Consider the following 14,672-nt stretch of genomic DNA (forward strand, 5'->3'; position numbering starts at 1 on the left):
ACCCGTATCAGTGCAGAAACCCCTGCCTTCCTCCAGGGATGGATCACGAGTCAGTGATCAAGACCATGGAGGAGAGAGTCTCCTGGAGGTCTCGATCAAGGGTGAGTCTCTAGATTTTTGGTTTTTCGCCTTTATGAGCAGTCACATTTTATCTCTTCTAACAGCTTAGTCCTGACACTTCCAATGGGAACTCAAAGCCCCAGTCAACTGACTAATGAGGCACCTGCCAGAAAACACAGGATGTTCCAGTTTGTTTTAATCCCAAACAACTTGCAACAATTGGATGTTTCCCTAGCAGCTGCGGAGAGAGATGGCGAGAGATGGCGAGCGCTCATGGGGATTCAAGCATCCGAGGGGTAAGGGATTCTAGCTGCACAAACTTCCCCGGGTCCACACACGGGCCCAATTATCATGATGAGGCAACAGATGGCAGCCAAACATCGGGGGACCAACCCTAATGTGGTATCTGGGCAAAACCCCTCCTCACCTACAGTCTGGTATTTTTCAGATTGAGTCTAATTTTTTTTTTTTTTTTAAATCCAGACCATGCATCTCAGGAGGGAGCCCCAGACCCTACGGTACCTTCACAATTTCTTGGGCAATCTGCCTCGTTTTGTTGACATCCAAGACGATTTTGGCGTCCCGCACCACAGAATAGAGCGTCCGTCCCTTACAGAGGCTGGAAAGCAAAAGGACAAAAGAAACGATCAGCAGTTGTTCAAAGGCGAGTGACCCACAATGGTGGCTGGATGGGACAAGTAAGACGGCAGGTGCCACCAGTTTGCCTATCGGATACCGAGCCTGTAACTGGACCTCAGATCTGGTTCTAGGATGCAGATCGGGGCGGGGGCACGTTCTGTCACGACACACCTGCCCTGGCACCGGGGTGCCTGCAGAAGCTAAGCCAGTCCAGAGGGCAGGCTCGCCACGTTCCATCTGTCCCAGACTTGCACAGGAGAGCCGCCCATAAACCAACAACTTCTGGGGTCCTCAGACCCCACTCAGCACTCTGCCAGCCACTTGTCGCAGCTGCTCCCGCTCGCCCGAAGCTGCTGAGGGACAGTGATAAAACCCCAGCAAAGTGGTGGCTCATGTCCACCAAGTACCATCGGCCAACGATGCATTCAAGCCTTCAGACGGCGGCGTGTCAGCACTGGTACTCCTCCCTCCATGCCAGATGCCTGTTGAGATGGAGGGCCTCACTTTTTCAGCCTCACTGAGTTCATTGCAAGGACCAGTGGTGAAGATAAATGACAAGATGACAGAGGACGTGAATGCAGTGACGGTCACACCTCCCCGTTTAGTTGCCTGCATGCCCCTCCGTCTGTCCCTCCCGCAGTGAGCTCAGTTCCTGGCACACACACGCAGCGGGCCCTCAGTACACGGTCACGGAACGGGTGAGGGGATGAATGATTTCTAGATTCACCACCACATTCCCAGCCCCTGGCACCACGTCTGGCTCATGGTATCGGTGTTGGCTGAAGGAGGAAGGGATGGTGTTAGGAAAGTTCGTGTTCCATCTTGTTTCAAAATAATGGCTTGAATTTTTCTTTTAATCTAGGTCTTCATCACTAAGACTTGTAGTCCTTCCTTTAGTATTTTTCAAGCCCTTGTTCCGTGCTGGACTTAGCCGAGAGTGTGTGCTTGGAGCTAGAACTGTTGGCGGAGGGACCTCAGTTTGGATCCCAGCTGTGCTCTTTACTGTGTGCCTTTGGGTGGGTTACTTAACCCCTCTGGGCTTCGGTTTCCACAGCTATCAAAGAGAACACCTACCTTGTAGAGTCATTATGAGAACTGAATGAGAAGAGGCCAGGGAAATGCCTGGCACCTGGTGGAAAGGGTAGCACAACGGTTGGAACAGGGGCCTAGTCAAACTCTGTGGGTTAGAATCCTGGCTTGTCGGTTAGTGGCTGTGTGACCCCAGGCAGGTGAGTTAACCTCTCTGAGCCTCATTTTCATGATCTGTAAAATGGGGTCAATAGTTCCTGCCTTACAAGATTATTAAGGAGACTCACATGGAATCAGGTATGTAAAGGGACGGGCATCTCTCTGTGCCTGACATATGTTAAGTGCTGGCTGTTAGGAGAAGTAGTAAATGATCAGTAAAATGGCAAAGGCACACACACCCTTGTGCAAATATGTATTGTAGATTAACACACACATCACATCTGTTTGTCCAGCTATTATATTCCTGCCGATATACCTAGCTATGTATCCACTCATCCACCCATATATCCGTCCAAAATGCTACCCATGATCTTTGACTAAGATTCATTTCTTCAATTCCTTAAGCTGAGATGCTCAGGGAAGTGGACTCCCAGGGAGTCTGATTCACCTGTCCAAGGTTGCCCAGGAAGCTGGCAGGAGGCAGCCACGGTGACTCAAGGCTGTCCCCTGCTGTTGCTGTCCTAGGGATACATTTGCTATGGCTGCTGCGGGAGAGGGAGAGGGAGTGGGCTGTGCAGCCAATTAAACCATACTGACATTTAAATATTGGGGACGGTGGAGACCGTGGGCGGATTTCCTCCCCTGGATACTCAGTTCTTGAATACCCACCTACACTCATTATAGGCCAGAGCGCAGAAAAGACCGTCCCCACCACATATGGCAGAAAAGATCACCGCACCAGGCTCCCAGACTTCCAGACTCTCCTTCCTAGGGTGGCCACAAACAAGTCACAGGCTTCAAACATCCACCCCATCTTCTTTCTCTGCTCACATCTTCCTCTCCAAGAGCAGCTGCTAAAACCTATGCTTCTGTCACTACCCTGTGGTTTCTGGGGCTGCTAGAGAAACCACCAGCCACTGGTGGGATGTAAATTTGTACAATCACAGCCTGGCACGGCTACCAAAGTGAAATATACAAATAACCCCCAATCGGCATTCTCTCCTCTAAGTAGGTACGCAACAGGCATGCATACTCGTGTTCACCCACGGATCTGCCAGAATGCACTGCCATGTTAACAGCAACCCATTCATAACAGCCCCACGCTGGAGCTAATCCAAATGTTCCTCAACAGAAAGATGGATAGACTGTGATAAAGCCATGTAACAATATAACAATATAGGTCTCTACTATACTATGTAACAATAAACTGCTGCTAATGGCAAAGAAAATAAACACCATGTTGAACAAAAGAAGCCAGACGCGCAAGACTCACACAGAATAATTCCATATGTAGAAAGCGCAAAAGCAGACAAAATGGACCTGTGTGCAAGAAGTCGGTGTAGTCGTGACCCTTGGGGGCATGGGCGGTTCTGTTTGACTGGAGGGCTGGTACTGGAGTGTGAATATAGTGGAAATTCATCAGGTTGTGTTCTTAGGATCTTGACATTTTGCCTTATAGTATACTTTTAAAAGTTTGCTTTAAACAAATCGGCAAGGTTGCACAATACACAGGTGTTGAAATTTACAAGAAAATCTAAACCAACACTGATACCCCATGCATCCACTTTTTTTTTTTTTTAAGATACTGCTTTGTTATTCATGAGAGAGAGGCAGAAGGAGAAGCAGGTTCCCCACTGAGCGGAGAGTCGATGTAGGACTCGATTCCAGGACCCTTGGGATCATGACCTGAGCTTAACGGACTGAGCCCCCCAGGTATCCACTTTGAAGCTCGTTACACAGTTCCGAGAGGAATTATCTGCAGAAGAATTAGGGGCTCCCAGCCTGGCTGTGCCTGCCAGGTGTGTATTGGGAGCCCGGTCGGAGAGCAGGTGCAGGGAGAGGGTTGAGGCCTGAGCATGAGCAGGTATTAGGCAAGTGTCCAGGGTGGCTGAGGCTCAGATACTCCAGGCAAGTCAGTCCAAGTATCTTTGGCAACTGCTCTGGCCTTGGGGTTTGTGTGGCTAACAGCAGTGCCCAAAAAGCCACTTGCAGCGTGGGAGGTGGAGAAAGGAAGAGAGGGGAGGATGAAGGTTTATGGAGCATATGTGTGGGACCTGAGTCACCTTCACAAATCCTCAGAGCACCCCCACGGGGTCCACACTATTGCTCTATTTCTGCAGGCGATGCTATGCAGACCCAGAGGGGCAGAGGACCTGCTCACAGACACACAGACATACAGACAGACATGGTGTCAGCCTGTTCCTGACGTTTTTCTCATCTCCTCCGTGGTGTGGGCGCTCAGTTACCAGACATGATTTTGGGGCCACTTAAGAGACACACAGGCAAGGGAATCCAAATCTGACTCTCCCATTTACTACTTGCTGGGTGACCTTGGGAAGTGACTTTGACCTCCGTTTCCTCATCTGTAAAACGGGGGTATTGGAACACCACCAGCTAACGTGCATGAGCCTTTTCTAGGTGCCAGCTGCCAGCCTAGGTCCAAGAGCCCCCACATGGATGGTTATTCTTGCTATAGTCCATGGATTCTAACACGTGCATTTCCTTGAAATTTCACATCTCTGGAAGCAGAATGTGTCTTATTCATGAACAGGTAACAGTTGTTACTTCTTTCTTTATAGTCCATGAACACATGGTGCACATTGTAATGGATAGCATCTTGGACTTACTGAAGTCTTGGATCAGCCACATTTTACAGATAAGGAAAGTGAGGTTCAGAGAGGTTCAGCGGAGCTAGAATTAGAACCCAGGCAGCCTGGCTCTAGAGCTTAGGTCTTAACCCCCATTGTTTTTGTTTTTGTTTTAATTTTATCTATTTATTTGACACAGAGAGAGAGATCACAAGTAGGCAGAGGCAGGCAGAGAGAGAGGGGGAAGCAGGCTGCCTGCTGAGCAGAAAGCCCGATATGGGGCTCGATCCCAGGACCCTGGGATCATGACCTGAGCCGAAGGCAGAGGCTTAACCCACTGAGCCACCCAGGCACCCCTAACCCCCATCTTTTGCTCCATAACTTTCTCCGAGACTCCAGCACATTACATGCCCTCAGTAAATGGTAGTCATAATGTCACTACCATGGCAATGAGGATCAATGAGCCAGCTGTCCTGGGTGGCAGTCAGTTGGAAGTTAGGTGAAGGTGTTTTAGTGGCTTAAGGATGTACTTAGTACCCCTCTAGGTTCTGAGGCAGTAAGCGCATGCGCACGCGCGCGCACACACACACACACACACACACACACACACACCTACACATATCACTCCCTGGTATCTCTTTTTCTCTGCAAAATGATCACATTTCTCCAAGAAGAAAAACAAGGACTGGAAATTTCCCACTTTACCTGCAGGCTGATAGGTCTCTCCAGCCCTGACCCCAGGCAACTCATTCATATAATTCTGACCTTTGACCCCTGTCCCAAGTGACCCAGTGGGCCTTCTGGCCAGGAAGGCACCCCAAGTATAAGATGCTTTGTTGTAAACCAGCATAAAAGAGGATTACCAAAAACAACGAGATAAATCCACCTAGAAGGCTTATCCAGGACCTCTGTCCAAACTGGCTACTTTCTGCCAAAACAGTGACTGGGAGAGAAATCCAGATGCCTTGGGGCAGCCACTTCCCTTCCCTCCTCCAAACCTCTCACCACCAAGCAGGACCCAGGCCTGTGTGAATGAATGAGGGGTGGGAGGGAGGGGAGTGTGGCTTTCAGGTATGCCTGGTCTTAAACTGGAATGTACTAGACTGTTCTAGACTGGGCCCCTACGGTCTCCCCTGCCATACCCACTTCCCTTCCTGCAGTTACACCTGCTGAAACCTCAGAGGTGTTAAAGTATGAGGCCACTGGTTCACAAACTGGAAGGTGCTTCTTAAAACAAAGATGACTGGTCCCACCCTGAGAAATCCTGACTCTGGCTGGGGTCTGGGTTGGGACCCAGAGAACTGGTATTTCTAACAAGTTTCCAGGTCATGTTCATACTGGTGGTCTAGGAACCCCACTTTGAGAACCACCACTCAAATCCAATCTCATTTGACTAGGGCCCAGAGAGAGTAATGTTCACAACCCATTTAGTGAGTGTGGCACTGTGGGCATGGTAGTATTTTAGGGGTAGGTGGTACTATTCTAGGTGTGCGCAAGACAGGCATGGTCCTTAATCTCATGGGACTGACTGGCCATGGGAGACATCAGGCAATAAATAAGTAGACAGGCAAATAGATGAGATATTCAAAGACGCCCAAGTGCTAAGGGGAAAATAAATTGATTTATTGGACAGCGAGTGCTGGGGCTGGGGGCCTCTTTAGCTAGGATGGTTAGGGTAAGCCCCTCAGGAGAGGCAACCTTCATGCCAAGAGCTAAATGAAGAAAGAAGGCAGCCATGTGAAAATCTGGAGGAAGAGAGTTCCAGGCTGAGGGACCAGCCAGTGCAAAGGCCCTGAGGTAGAACCAAGCCTGGTACACTTGAGTGATATAGCAATGGCCCTACAGTGGGGCTCTAGAGAATACCTCCCAGGGCGAGCCCCCCTCAAGTACTGATCTTCCAAATAGAAGAAACAGTGGGGTGGAAACATTCCTTAGCTCTGCCTGATCTGAGAGACCCAAGGCAGTTGGTTTCAAAGTCAGCTGTTATTTTTAAAACACTCTATTCTGTCAGAATGGATTTACAACCCTTTGGTTGTTCACTCGCTTCTAAGCATTCCCCACCTCTCAAAACTCTAAACCCACTTAATTGCCCCTCCCGTTCCTCCCCCCTTCCCTTGAGCAAATAAATCACACTTCAAGGGACAAGTTGTGTGCTGTCGAATTCCAGCCACAGGCAAGCTTTTAGCTTCCAAGTTGTTCATGAATCTAACACTGAAGATATTAAACCTCGGGACTCGGGGGCTTTCTAATAAAAAATGCCAGGTTCGCTTCCTATTAAAAAGGGGGAAATGCCAGAAAGCGAGTGAGAAATGTCAGCTGTTTGCCACCGGCTTAACACAACGTGCATCCGGGAAATGAAGAGTCATAGAGTTCCATTTAGTAAGAGGTTGGTGGCATGAGGCTCAAGTCCCAGCCAGATAAAGAGGGTGGTGGCCGGCCAGGCACTGGAAGATGCAAAGCAGGAGCCTAGCGGCTCAGGAAAGCAGGACTTAACGTTTTGCTAATGTACACCCTTCCAGCCTTTGATACTGCTGCCAAACTTGGAAAAGTGGGGAGGGACAAGGTAAGCTTGGACCCTCTCTTACTGGATTTTTCTCTCTAGGACTGGATGCAGTTCTGCTATGTGCAGAGGCCAAAGGCTACCTGGTCTGGGCCCTTCAGAGTACAGAGACAGGGCTGTGCCAATTAGTGAGAATTCCTGGCCCTGACCGTGACCTCATGCTTCTGGTGACATTCTGCCCTCTGTGGTCTGGGCTCTACAAGGGTAGGAGTGCTCCAAGGGAAAGGGCAGCCTGCTGGGCAAACAGGAGCCATCAGCTCACTGCAGGCAGATCTTCCAGGAAATGGTAGCCCAGCTGGGCCTCTGCCTCCAATCACATTGTGTGGTCCAGCTGCCATCCGAGACCTGTTCTTCTTGACCTTGTCCAAAGACGTCCCAGGACATGATCCTTCCTAACTCTGCAGCATAATCTTTTATCATCCCCTAAGGGTCAGACTGTGCATCTCATGGCAGTCATTCCAGAACCACCACAAGATTTTTGCCAGATCAGCCACCTTCCTTTACTTATCACTTGCTAGTAGTTTCTTTTGGATGCACTGACTTGAAAAAAAGTAAGTGTATTTTAGAAAGAAACTTTTATCATGACCTCCTATATTGCCAGGTGGAAAGCCAGCTGAAGAGGGCTGGGCCATTTGAGGGGGTTCTTCAGAGCTCCTGGGTGCACCCCTGCAGCACACAGCTGGCTAGGCCCAGGGGAGGGGCTCTAGAAATGCTCCGGGAATGAGTGAATGAATGAACACATGGTCCGACCCCCTTCCTTCTTCCCATCACCCACTGGAGCTGGGAGGAGAGCTGTATTAGGCACCAGGGCAGAACTTTCTGAAGCAGACTATGATAGCCAAGCCAGAGCCAGTCAGCGACAAAGCTGCCTACTCCCTGTCTGTGCAAGGTACCAGAAGACCACACTGACCACCGGCCCTGCCTTCTGGGGCTGGATACCGAAACATATCTGTTCTTGAGCTCCCTGACCAGAAACACTTTTTTTTTTTTTTTTAAAAGCTGAATGGTAAACTGAATTATCATTTTTAAAATGTATATGAATACCACCTAATTTATATGCATTAAAAAACCAAGAGGACAGATTCCAAGGTGTCAGCATGGTTATATCTAGGTAGTGGGATTAAGAGCTTTACAAGGTTGTGTTTTTTCCCCCCCTTGCAGCTTATCTCTCTTTTCTAATTTTTCTCCCAATAAACACATGGTACTTTTGTTAAATGAGAGAAAAGGGGGAAAAAAAAAAGGCTCCTCTGAGTCAGACTGCCATGAAACCAGATGCATGTTCATCCTCTAGACAGTTTGGAAAATACTGAGCCGGCCACGGACTGAAATGAGGAAGGATGGTGTGAACCGTATCCATGCCCTGAGCAGCTCAGCCTTGGCCTTGCTCAGAAGGCTGTCAGGCTGTGATTCGTTCAATGCAGGAATGGTTTTTTGAGCCTTGTCCTCTGCAAAGGGGTCCGCACCTGCTGGGCACACAGCCTGTGACTGGTTCTTACCTGAAGCCCCAGTGATATTCTCTCCCTGGAAAAGCTCAACCCCTAAGGAAGAAGGCAGAGTCAACGATTTGAGTTTTTAAAGTAACTGTGTGTCCTGTAAAAGAAGGGGCAGACAATGTGTGGTATGCATCACTCCACTGTGTCCTTTCTGCCCACAGGGCCCTGGGGCCCAAGTGGGTGCAGAGAGATGGGAAGATGGGGAGAGGAAACAGCAGGGGGATGGGAGAATGCTATCTTCCCAGGAGACAGACCTCAGGGCGGCACCACCTGGCCATGATGTAAGGGAACATGTATAGAAAGTTCTAGAATTCAGGCTATAGACTCACGTTACAGATGACTGGTCCACCCCCTTCATGGAAGAAATGGGGACACAGAGGAAAATGGAATTTCCCAAGACGAGGGCTTCAAGTGGCACAGCCAGGCTTGAACCCCCAGATCTGCCTGAGGCTAAATTCTGTGTTTGCAGCCCCAGAGCCAAGCTGCTTCCTAAGAATCAAGAATACCATTCGCTGAGAACCTTCCCAAAAGTGCTCTGCTAAGCGTTTGACAGAAATGATCTTAACTACAGCTGACCCTTTAATGACATGGGGGTTAGGGGCACCGACCCCCAACGCAGTTGAAAATCCTCATGTAACTCTTGACTCCCCCAAAACCTAACTGACTGGAAGGCTCACGGGTCACACATAAAGTCGATTAACACATATTTTGTATGCTGTATGTATTATATACACATTCTCATGATAAGGTAAGCTAGAGGGGCACCTGGGTGCCTCAGTCGGTTAAGTGTCTGCGTTCTGCTCAGGTCAGGATCCCAGGGTTCTAGGATGGAGCCCCATGTCGGGCTCTCTGCTCAGTGAGGAGTCTGCTTCTCCCTCTCCCTCTGCCTGCCACTCCTTCCGTTTGTGCTCTCTGTCAAATACATAAATCTTTTTTTTTTAAGGTAAGCTAGAGAAAAGGCATTGAGAGACCCACAAAGAAAATACATTTGCTGTACTGTATTTCTAGAAACAAGTCTGTGTATAAGTGAATTTGTGCAGTTCAAACCCATGTCATTGAAGGGTCACCTAGAGATGCACTCCCAACCTCAACCTTATTAGGGAAGTGCCACTCCTATTTCAGATGGGAAAACTGAGACTCAGTGAGTCAAGTCACTTGCTAGGCTCGTGCAGAGGACACCTGCAAAGCAGAACTAGCTACCCCCCATCTGTCTGCCACCAGCGTCTTGTTCTTAGCCACTGAACTGCATAGCCTCTTTGGGAAGTAGAAAGGACTGAAGAAAGAGGGAACGGACACTGTCCAAGCTCCCGAGACAAGCCTCACCAGAGCCCTGTGGGAGAATTGTTCATCTTCCCACTTTCCAGATGAGTAACCAAAGCCTCAAGGGAATGAATGACTAGCCCGGGATTCTTCACATCCAGGACATGGCACAGAATCTGGGTCCAGTCTGCCCGAAGCTCCCTTTCCACTGCCTCTCCCTTTCTTGAGAATGGGATGCCCCAGCACACACCCAATGAGCTCATTGTTGGCAGGGCTCTAGGTCAGGGGTTCGCAGAGAGTTTGGGAGACCATAGACACACGGGCTTGGGAGAGTAAATACCCAGTAAATGCTGCTTTGTGGGAACATAGTGACACCCTTGTTTGCGCACTGTTCTATAGATGCTTTTCTGCTAAAATGCCAGAGTTGAGTACCCATCACAGAGACCGTATGGCAAAACTAAGAATATTTACTTTCTGAAAATAATAAACATTAAAAAAATTTTTTTTTAATTCACTGTCTGGCACTTTACAGAAAAGAATTGTTCACCCTTCTTCTAAGAAACTGGGATGGGTCAACAGAAATTGGGCCACTAGAACTAGACAGAGTTGAACAAACCTGACTCATTCTCCTTTTGCATTGGGAACTCGGTGCGGTTAAGGTCAAGCGTATTTTCCACTGGTTTAACCATTCACCCGTCTGTGCGTGTGAGCCAGCGCTCCCACACTAGGTGTGGGGCTACTGAGTCCAGACGGCAAGGCAGACACCACACAAGAATGTCCGCAAGTGTCACAGGTGCGGGGACAGGGCTCTGCTCGGGGTTCAGTTGGGCTGATGAGGAAGAAGGGAGAACTGGGTCAACACACACGCAAGCCAGGAACTTACATGCCAGCCCATGTGACTCAGCAGTGGTGACAGGCTGGGCTGCCTGTTGCCACCTACCCTGCCTGCTGGACAGGAGGAGGCTCCAGGGGAAGACACACCCGGGTCCGATGTGCCGGGACTCAAACATGGACGCGCATATCAAGTCAGGGCCCTGGAATGTATATTTGAGTCTCCTGTGGCTTCTTCTCCATAATCCCTTCCTGACTCCTCCGACCGCTCCCCTCCAGAGCCTTCCCAGGGGACCCCCGGGGCGCTAGATGAGCCGGACCAGTGTTCTGAGCGCAGCAAATCCCAAATTGCTTTACAGATCACTGGTTTGCATAGGGTGACCACGGAGGAAATCACTGATCCCTTGCCGCCACACAGTGGGTCACTGCTGCTGAATCAAGAGCCACAGGCATGACATACGTCCACGTGTACCCACATGTATGCATGTATAGTCTTGTTTCTATGGGAGCCAGTGCCCCTCCATGTGCATAGTCTGAGGTCCTCATGAGTATGTGTGTATACATATGAGTGAATCTGTGTGTGTGTGTGTGTGTGAGAGAGCATGCGCGCGCGCGCATGTGGGTGCGTAGAGGCAGGACACACGTGCATGCGTAGTTATGTCTGTGACCCGTGTATATGTGTGCGGGCATTTTGGCATTTATGTGCATGTCTGTGTTATCGCTGGGTGTGTTTCTGAGACTGGTGTCGGAGAGAGCCCTGCAAGGATGGCCCTGCCAACCTCACAACTGGCCACGGCCTCTCCCGCCGCTCAGAAGGTGCTCTGTGTCTGCATTTCCCTTGGCCTTTGAAATGTTCCAGTAAAAACGTGGATTCTTGGTCTGAAAGACGGAAGTTCTGGTTGCGAGGGGCTGGCGACTGAAGAGGGTGGGGGTAGGGAGCGACTGTGGGCAAAGCGTCTACAGTTAGATGTGGGGATAGCTGCACAATTTTGCAAATATACTAAAAACTACTGAGCTGTATAGATCCTGTCAATGAGCAAATTTAAGGAGATATGGAAATACAATCAATACAGTTATTCCAAAAAGAAAGAAAATTAGAAGTTTACAAAAAATCCCCACTTGTTTCTTGCTGCTGTCTTGGCCGAGGGGTAGAGGAGTCCCATTGTGGGGGAAGAGGAAAACCTCCTGATTTCACAGACCTGTCCGTCAGGTCTGTGAAATGCCCCCCGCCCCATTTCTACAACCACACGCCTCTGCCAGCCTGACAGCGAAGAGCACTGTGTCCTTGGCACTGGAAGCTTTTTAGATAAAGGCAGAACACCGAGGGGATTGGAGGCAGGCTGGATGGGCAGCACTGCTGGAGCGACGACTCGGGCAGAAATGAACTTGAGCTACCATTTCATGACACCAAGAGGGATGGAGACAGATCTAGAGACCGGGGAATGCGCTGGGTGTAAGCATTCCTTTTGTGGGTGGCAACAGAAAAAGAGAATGGAGGGGACAGAGAACGCATCAGAGAGGCAAGAGCATCTTGTGGCTAGGACCTCTGAACTTGCAGGTGGGCAGAACAGAGTTCCACGTCCAGCCCGGGTGCTCTTATCTTTTAAAAGATTATTTATTTATATATTTATTTGAGAGAGAGAGAGAGAGAGAAGGAGGAGGAGAGAGGAAGGAGAAAAGAATCCCAAACTCTGAACTGAACACAGAGCCCGAAGCAGGGCTCAATCTCACGACCCTGAGATCACGACCTCAGCTGAAACCAACAGTCAGATGCTCAACCGACTGGGCCACCCAGGTGCCCCAGGTCTGGGGGCTCTTAAGCTTTTGGGCACATCACTTAAAAAAAATGCGGATGGACAAGCCAGACTCTGCCTCACAGGTCTGGGAGGATTAAATTAGAGAATGTGCAGGGAAGAGACACGTCATGTGTTCTCTGAAGTCTGTTCCGTGTTGCTCCCTCCAAGCCCTATGGGAGACCACACTGCCGGTCTCTCTGCAGTGAGGCATCACCAGCTGACTGCTTCCGGCCCGTGAAACGTGACACCTGTCACTTCCTGGTTGGGATGCAGAGAAGCCCATCTATTATCTCTCTTTAGATGATAGGATAGTCCCCTGCTGAGGGACTTTGTGGAAGGGAGCCCTCCGGCAGCATTGCCCAAACTAGAGCACACCCTACGTGACTGAGAGGTGAACTTTCTGAGTAAGTCACGGAGCTGTCAGGGTTGACTGTCCCTGTGCACAAGTCCTATCCTCTCCTGACCAGAGCTCCCGGTTCATAGGTAATAGGCAGGAGGCGGAGGTTTGCAGGTTAGGGATTAAGTGAATCAGGGTTTCCCAGGACACAGGATGGGCACCACCAGCCCCATACAGTACTGAATCACAGAGCCACAGCAGGAGTGAGGGCATACGACGGGCATGAAAGAGACAACGGCAACATGAAAAACAGGAGACTCTGGCCAGGGTCACCCCTGCACAGCAAACATCACCGGGGAAAACCGGTCTCTGCTTTGGAAGCTGCGTTCTTCTTGGCGCCGAAGGAACACGGTTCTCTTCCAAATGCCCACAGATGCCTCCATTTGTACGTAACTGGGCAGGCGAGTGGTTTCAAAGAAGCAGAGGCGAATGGGAACCTGTGCTCACTGAGATTCAATTTCATGTTTTTGTTAATAGCTTTCTCCTGCTTCTCACAGATAGAAAGCAAGTCACCCCAGGGATGTGACCTCACCTCTCAATCATTTAAAACAGCAAATAAACGTCCAGAGAGATTAAAAACAGAGGTTCCGTGCCCTGAAAGGTGGCCGTGTGACAATGTTGCATCTTCATGGGAAAGATGAAAACTCCATGTAATCCTATTACAAATATTTCCATTAGTCACCAAGCCTCACCTTGGTAATCTGTTTCAATTCAAAGTCCTGTCATTCCCCAAAACCCAATTTAGAAGGTGCACAAACAAAATGTAAGTTTGTGCCAATTTCTCAGAGACGGCCAAAAATCATCACTCAAGTTCATTTGGGGTTTTTTCCCCCCCTTAAGCTCTTAACTGGGGCACCAAGAGAATTCCTTCCCGACATTTGCCGGGTAATCTTGCCCTCTCAGGCCTCCTTAAATCCCCAACTTCTATCTGCAAAGCCTCTAGGGCAGAGATGCAAAGATCTTAGCATGCAAGGGTCCAGCCAACTCAGCACATAAGGTGCATGCACTTTGAGATGCTCTAGGGAGGCCAGTAGGAGGGAATGCCCAGGCCCGGGGCTGGGACTCTATACAAAGAGTTAGGATCAGCCAGACCACTCACTCTACACAGCTCAGGGCCAGAGCCCAGAGGTCAGGCCGGCCTCTATACCATCCCGTCTGCCAGTGCGGGAGCGGTCAATTGCACCATCGCAAGCACACTGCGAACACGTGGGTAGAGTTGGTGACATTGTACAGTGGAGAGGCTCAGGGTTTAATCCAAACCTGGAGCTGGTATGCAGTGATGCTGCCCCCCTTCCCTAAGACCAGAGCCCAGACGTTCTACTCCCATGTCTTTGTGAGTTTCATCAGCCCTCCACGGCCTCCTGCTTACGCTGAGTTGTGCCTCTGTGGTTTACACCCAGGAAGCCCTGGACAAGGAACAGAAACTTCCTGGAGCCTGCTCGAGGCCGAATGCTTGTGCCCGCCCCCAAATTCCAGTTGACATTTGAAGGTGGGGCCTTTGGGAGGTGATTAGGTCATGAGAATGGGATTGATGTCTTATCAAAGAGATCCCAAAGAGCTCCCTTGTCCCTTCTATCCCAAGCAGTGGCAGGGATGAGACAGTCCTCTGTGAACCGAGAGTCAGGCTCTCACTAAGCGCGAAATCTGGCAGTGTGCTGATCTCGGACTTGCCAGCCTCCAGAACCTTGAAAGATAAATGCCCATTTCTAAGCCCCTCATTCTATGGTATTTTGTTAGGGCGGCTCAAATGGACGAAGACCGAGCCTGATCTATGGAAAGGTGATGAGTGATCAAATTCACGTCCGTGGTTGGCTGTGAGCATTCAGTAACATCAAGTAGCACCATGTCTGTTCAGCACTG

At 49.7% G+C, this 14,672-nt stretch overlaps 1 protein-coding gene across 4 annotated transcripts in view; it reads right to left on the reverse strand.

Annotated features, from left to right (window-relative positions):
- Positions 1 to 14,672, reverse strand: part of KSR2 (kinase suppressor of ras 2) — a 416,724-nt gene that overhangs the window by 31,575 nt on the left and 370,477 nt on the right. For all 4 annotated transcript variants that reach the window (XM_047698076.1, XM_047698073.1, XM_047698075.1 and 1 more), the window contains one exon: positions 583 to 679. In XM_047698076.1, coding sequence (XP_047554032.1) covers positions 583 to 679 — 97 coding nt within the window. The remainder of the gene's footprint in view (positions 1 to 582; positions 680 to 14,672) is intronic.

This window comes from Lutra lutra, chromosome 12, assembly GCF_902655055.1.
Source record: "Lutra lutra chromosome 12, mLutLut1.2, whole genome shotgun sequence".
NCBI classification, from domain to species: domain Eukaryota; kingdom Metazoa; phylum Chordata; class Mammalia; order Carnivora; family Mustelidae; genus Lutra; species Lutra lutra.